Source organism: Osmerus eperlanus, chromosome 27 (assembly GCF_963692335.1).
Source record: "Osmerus eperlanus chromosome 27, fOsmEpe2.1, whole genome shotgun sequence".
Lineage (NCBI taxonomy): Eukaryota > Metazoa > Chordata > Actinopteri > Osmeriformes > Osmeridae > Osmerus > Osmerus eperlanus.
This window is the reverse complement of record NC_085044.1, coordinates 5,030,176-5,036,922: the sequence shown is the minus strand read 5'-3', so window position 1 is coordinate 5,036,922 and position 6,747 is coordinate 5,030,176. Positions and strand designations below refer to the sequence as shown.

At 44.9% G+C, this 6,747-nt stretch overlaps 1 protein-coding gene across 1 annotated transcript; it reads right to left on the bottom strand.

Annotated features, from left to right (window-relative positions):
- Positions 1-2,942: 2,942 nt before the first annotated feature.
- Positions 2,943-6,122, bottom strand: LOC134013631 (GTPase IMAP family member 9-like). The gene is made up of 5 exons (XM_062453201.1): positions 5,403-6,122; positions 5,226-5,294; positions 5,065-5,139; positions 4,760-4,864; positions 2,943-4,343 (listed from the first exon to the last, which is right to left on the bottom strand). Coding segments are annotated over exons 3-5 (1,395 nt in total). The 5' UTR covers positions 5,066-5,139; positions 5,226-5,294; positions 5,403-6,122; the 3' UTR covers positions 2,943-3,054.
- Positions 6,123-6,747: the final 625 nt, after the last annotated feature.

Here is a 6,747-nt window from a genome sequence, read left to right as displayed (position 1 = left end):
CACCAGTCCTGCTCCCTCCCGAAACTCCCCCCTCCTACTCACCCCCTTTCTGTCTCTCTCTCTCCCTCGGTATTGCATTCAGGGTTGACACAAAAACAGCTTTTTTGCAGATACGTTTGAATTCTGAATGAAGGAAAGGGCCCTTGAGGCTGAGGTTTCAACACGACAGCGTGGGCTCAGATCCTGGTTCAGCTGAGTTGGATTCTGGCTGGGGGACCCCTGTGTGTCACCTCCCTCTTGTCATACTGTCAAATAAAACATGCCGACAAGAAAATGAACATCTTTAAATTGTGCTTTAAAAAAATATATTTTCACTATAGCAGTTTCTGCTTTGTTTGGTTCAGATCAGTGACAGACAGGGAAAGTGAGGCACAAGTAAGATTCAAACCCAGGTCCCTGCAGAGGGACCTTCACTTACAAGGTACATACTTTTCTAGAAAATTACCAGGGCCCCTGTGACGACCTTCATGACTCTCTCACTCAGTCTCCCAGGAGACAGGAGAGAAAGTTGGCCATTACGGCTCACCTGCTCGTTTGTGAAGCACACCTGTCAGTCGTTAGTGTTGATTGGCAGTAAGATCAAGTGACTCGTCACCCATGTAGATCTTTTTGATCTAATGCAGTAATCCTGGTCCAGTGAGACTTATCCTACTTCTTAAAAGTTCTCAGAACGGATTCCAAAATGTTGGTATTTGAATTGATGTTATTAGCATTTGAGCCACTGAAATATTGTAAGAACTGCTGAATTTCGTAAATAATGAAATTGATACAGATACATTCTTATCTTTCTTGAGCATAATAGTCAGTGCTTCAAACATGTTTTAATGAAACTTTAAATTGTATTCATAAAATACAATGTAACCTGATTTACTTTATTTCAGCTGTACAAATATTTTTTACATTTACTTTTTGTGACCAAATAAAGGACTGATACCAGGACAAGACCAAGACATGTAATGCTAAATGTGGATATGGATCAGTATTAGAGGTGGTTTGATAAGGAAACAAAAAGCACAACCTTTTAAAACCATTAACCGCCACAGGAGGCAAATTAATTCACGGAGGTCTGCTGCATGACATCAATTGTAGAAAAAACGTTAACATGCAAGTTTAAACAGAAAACTGCTGGTTCATATAGCCAGAACGGTGTGTAGTTTGTCCTTTGATGATAAATTCCAAATGTGCTTTCATCAGATATGATCCAACAACATGACTATTTTGCCGATAATGTTACCACAATACATACACAATACAGTACATATGTCATGAAGTTCACAGTAAAATTCAGCAATTATAGCTGACAATGTTTGTATGAATGAAGTCTCTGACTTCCTCCCTCTGTTTCTCTACATGTGAGGAGAGCTCCTTTTACTACCTTCTCTTACAGCGTGGACCTCTGTCAAGAAGTGTTCACTGAGATCTCTCAGTCTGGTCCTAAGTCTCTCTATCTCCCCTCTCCTCTACACTCTTGTCCCCCTCTCCTCTATCACCCTCTCATCCTTTATGTATGTGGGCTTCTCCTTTCACTGATTTTATTGACCTCCACTAAAAAACTGACCACTGAGATCCATCCATCCGTCTTTGCGTCAAATTCTCTATCTTTCTATCCTTCTCCTGCATCTGTCTGCTGAACTCTCTCTGCATCTTAATGTGTGGTCACGTGTTAGAAGTACCGGGACAGGTGTTGAAGTACTGGGTCAATTGTTAGAAGCACTGGGGCAGGTGTTAGCAGTACTGGAGCAGGTATTAGCAGTACTGGGGCAGGTGTTAATAGTACTGGAGCAGGTATTAGCAGTACTGGGGCAGGTGTTATCAGTACTGGGGCAGGTGTTAGCAGTACTGGGGCAGGTGTTAGAAGGTCTGGGGCAGGTGTTAGCAGTACTGGGGCAGGTGTTAGCAGCACTGGGGCAGGTGTTAGCAGTACTGGGGCAGGTGTTAGCAGCACTGGGGCAGGTGTTAGCAGCACTGGGGCAGGTGTTATCAGTACTGGGGCAGGTGTTAGCAGTACTGGGGCAGGTGTTAGCAGTACTGGGGCAGGTGTTAGAAGGTCTGGGGCAGGTGTTAGCAGTACTGGGGCAGGTGTTAGCAGCACTGGGGCAGGTGTTAGCAGCACTGGGGCAGGTGTTAGCAGTACTGGGGCAGGTGTTAGCAGCACTGGGGCAGGTGTTAGCAGTACTGGGGCAGGTGTTAGCAGTACTGGGGCAGGTATTAGAAGGTCTGGGGCAGGTGTTAGCAGTACTGGGGCAGGTGTTAGCAGTACTGGGGCAGGTGATAGCAGTACTGGGGCAGGTGTTAGCAGTACTGGGGCAGGTGTTAGAAGTACTGGGGCAGGTGTTAGCAGTACTGGGGCAGGTGATAGCAGTACTGGGGCAGGTGTTAGCAGTACTGGGGCAGGTGTTAGAAGTACTGGGGCAGGTGTTAGCAGTACTGGGGCAGGTGTTAGCAGTACTGGGGCAGGTGTTAGAAGTACTGGGGCAGGTGTTAGCAGTACTGGGGCAGGTGTTAGAAGGTCTGGGGCAGGTGTTAGCAGTACTGGGGCAGGTCAGAGACCCTGAAGCCCCCTGTACGTCTGTCTGCACAGAGCCAAGCTTCACTGTCACCACCCATCTACAGTGGAGGAATCATCTGTGTGTCTGGATCCTGTCTGACGTACTTCCTGTACGTCTCATTAAATAAGGGTTTAATACATGAATGTACATAATATGTTAACAATATAGACAACTCTTGTTTAATTATGCTCTAGTTCTCTCTAGTGTTCAGAAGAGGAAACTACAGGACTAATGCTCTTTATGACTTGTTCTCCCCCAGAACATTAACCACCTTATTCTCCTCTGAAAACACTGTTCAACAAAAAGCACAAGAAATATTCTGTAGATCTTTTGTATTATTTAATAGGTTAGTATAAAAAATGTATGCTTAAATATTTTTTTTTAATGATTACAGAATTCCCGAATGACCATTTGTCCAGGATCTTAACACGTTTAACAGCAGATACACAGCGTAAAAGTATATGTACAGACATCATCACAGTATGAAACAATCTCAGTTCTCTGGCTATGTCAGCTGCTCAGTCTCTCCTCTAAGGAGAGGAGTTGTGTCAGTAAGCCCTTCCTCTTCCTCCTCCTCTTCCTCCACCCCCTCCTCATCTGGTCCTAGGTGAGACTTGTTCCATGCACTGACTTCATGGACTTCATCTAAAAACTTAGTACTGAGATCTATTAATTTGTACTTAAGTCTCTCCATCTCTCTATCCTTCTCCTGAATCTGTCTGCTGAAGTCTCTCTGCATCTTAGTGTGTGAGATCATGATGCTCCTCTGTAGCTCAGGTAGGACCACCTTCATCAGGTTTCTCTCTGCTTCAACTCTGGCCTCTCCTTCATAGTTCTCCCTGAACTCCTCCATCTCCTGCCTGTGTCTCTCCTCCCTCTCCCTCCTCTCATTCTCTCTCTTCTCTCTAAATCTCTCCAGCTTTCTCTCCATCTCCTCTCTCCGGTCAGTCTCTCTCTTCAGCTCCCTCTCCAGCTCTCTCTTCTTCTCCTCATCCCTCTCTTCCTTCACCTGTCTTTCCAGTTCAGATGTTCGATGGCTGAGTGTTCTGATGTCTCCCTCGTGCTCCTGGATAACTCCCTCTATCTTCTTCAGAGAGTTCTGCAGCTCTGTCTCAAACTTCTCTTTCCTCTCTGTCTCCTCCCTCTGTATCTTCTCCTCTCTCTCCCTCTGAATCTTTCCCTCCATCTCTCTGACCTGGGCCTCTGCCTCTTGGTAGGTCTGACTGCTGTAGAAGCTCTCTCTGTTTCCTGCCACCATCTCCTCTACCTGGTGCAGCAGCTCTGGGACCTGAGTGCCATGGGCCCTGTCCTTAATGTTGAGGACGTGGTACCTGTTCCCACATTTCTCTACAAGCTGCTGGAGGTCCTGACTTCCTGTTTGGAGAAACTCCTCCATGCTCTGCTCTCTCAGACTGTCATCATGGGTGAACAGAATGACAGTGTGTCCCCAACAACCCTCTCCAAACATGTCCTCCATTCTCTCCATGGCTCCTCTCTCCTCCCCCTCAGAGGGCTCCACTGGTACGACCAGGAGGAAGGCGTGGGGTCCCGGGGCGGACAGACGGACACACAGCCCCACATCCTGTCTCATCTCCTCCAGAGAGAGTCCAGGGCAGAACCAGTCTGGAGTGTCCACCAGCACCAGCCGTCTCCCACACATGTCCCCCTCTCTCCTCCTGCTCCTCTGGGTGACTGCAGAGGGGCTGTCCTGGGCCCCAAACTCCTCTCTGCCCAGGATGGTGTTTCCTGCTGCCCTCCTCCCAGCCCCAGTCCTCCCCAGCAGCACCAGTCTCACTGCAACACAAAACAGGGACATGGTCACACCACTGGTCTAGTTAGAGAGGAAAGTGCATCGGCACATCAAGGCTGATATTAACTACTCAGTTAGCTGTGTTTTAAAACTGTAATTGATATCTGACAAATACAGACAACATAGAATAAAATGAATTAAACTGTAATTGATATCTGAAAAATACATAGAATTAAATGAATTCAAATATGTAATAATGAACATCTCTATCAGAATAAATCATAATAAAAGTTCCTCACTGCAGGGCAGTATACATAGCAGTAGCAGGACGTTTGAGATTATAAACCTGAACTCTAAAATCACTATGAAACACACAGTAGGATAGAAGATGTAAGGACAGTAGAGGATGGGTTAGATGTTCAGGTGTTTGTAGGTGTCTGTAACAGAGTTGATGACTCACTCTCTGGAGGCTCCAATATGCTGTGTCTCCTCCTGACTCCAGGGACCACAGTAGAACCTTCATCCTGTGGTAGTGGTGGGTCTGTATCTGGGGTCTCTCCTCCCACTGCAACACAACACAGGACACAGCTCAAACTACTGACGTGAGGGTCACCCTGGACATTCATACCAGATGTTCACCTCAACAGAGTCATCTGACTATGATACTGAACCCAGAGTTAGACAGGTTCCTGTAGGTGCATGACCAGTGTATAGAGAATGGACTGGGTCAGATATTCAGGTGTTATAACAGAGTTGATGACTCACTGTTTAGAGGAGGCTCCCTGCTGCATCTCCTCCTGATTGGTAGTTTGGGTTCTGCTTCTGAGATATCTCCTCTCTCTAACACACAAGATGAAACAACCATTCAGAGGGCATCATATTTAGAGGGAAATATTCAAACTAAAACTTCACATTATAACACTCACCAGTGGTTTTAACCGATAACTCATTTCTCTGTCTCTCTACCTCAGTGTTTAGGTCACATATCTGCTGTGCTGAAATAATAGAAAATAAAAACCATAAACATACCATTTACAAACACAAAACACTTCAAATGTATCACAGAAATGATATGAAATTCAAGTTACGCCATGAAATCTTACCAAGTTTAATGTTTTCATTTTTGACATCTTCAACATGTCTGTCTCTCTCCTTCAGCAGTTCACCTCTCTCTGCCAGTTGAATGTCCTTCTCTTCCAGTCTCTTCTGTGTCTCTTTACCTTCACTCTCTAGTCTCTCCAGTCGTTGGTCTCTCTCTTCTAATTCTCCCTCCTTCTCCCTCAGTGTCTTGTTCACCTCCTCCAGGTGTCGGTCCTTTTCCTCCAGCTTCTGGTTCCTGTCCTCTAGAAGTTCACCTCTCTCTCTTAGTTGTTTGTCCTTCTCTTCCAGACTCTTCTCTAACTCTTTACCTTCACTCTCTAGTCTCTCCAGTCGTTGGTCTCTCTCTTCTAGTTGTTTGTTTTTCTCTCCCAGTTCCTCCTGCCTCCTCTTTAGTTCATCATCTTTCTCCTTCAGCTGCTTGTCTTTCTCATCACACACTTTATGTCTCTCCTTCAGAAGTCCATCTCTCTCTCCTAGTGTTTTGTCCTTCTCTTCCAGTCTCTTGTCTCTCTCTTTACCTTCACTCTCTAGTCTTTCCAGTCGTTGGTCTCTCTCTATTAATTGTACTCTAGATGCCCGTAACTCTTCTTCAAATTCATTCCTCTTTTTCTCTGTCTCCTTGTGTTTCTCTTCCAGCTCCCTCTTCTCATGTCTGAAACTTTCCAGATGTTTCTCTAACTCCTTCCTTTGACTGATCTCTCTCTCTAGTTCCTTCTCTCTCTTTTGTAAATGTAAATTAATCTGTATTAAGAACATAAATATACTTGATAATGTATTTTCACTATAGAAATTGAAATCCTTTTTATACATTTTTCTATTATTGAAGTTTTATACTCACCAAGCAAACACGCAGATTCCTCTCTACTCCTCTTGTTCTCTGGACTCTCTCTTCGTACATACCTTTCAGCTGAAACAATGATGGAGAACTGACATGTTAGATCTGCATGTATTACACTACAGGTGCACATTCTACACTATATGGATGAAAGTATTGGGACACCTGACCGTCACACCTACAGTGGGTTCCAACATTACTGGCACCCCTTGGCAAAGATGAGTGAAAAGTGTTTTCACCTTTTTGTAATTCAACTTAATGTCACATTGGAAACAATTTGAACAATTCAACCTTCAATTGAAGTAAATTTATTTAGGTGCAAATACAGACGCAAATGGTTAACTGAACACAAAAACAGTCTTCTGCCATAGTCATCTCAGTCCCCTGATCTGAACCTCCTTTAAAACCTGTGGGCTGAGCTGAAGAGAAGAGTGCACAAGGGAGGACCTCGGACCCTGGATGATCTGGAGAGATTCTGTAAAGAGGAATGTTCTCAGACTCCTAGCTGTGTA

What these genes read in the sequence shown, in the direction of transcription:
- LOC134013631 (XM_062453201.1), bottom strand. An exon ending in CATATTGGAGCCTCCAGAGA is followed by an intron (nt 4,344 to 4,759) that starts GTGAGTCATCAA and finishes TTTGTGTTGCAG; the next exon opens with TGAGACTGGTGCTGCTGGGG.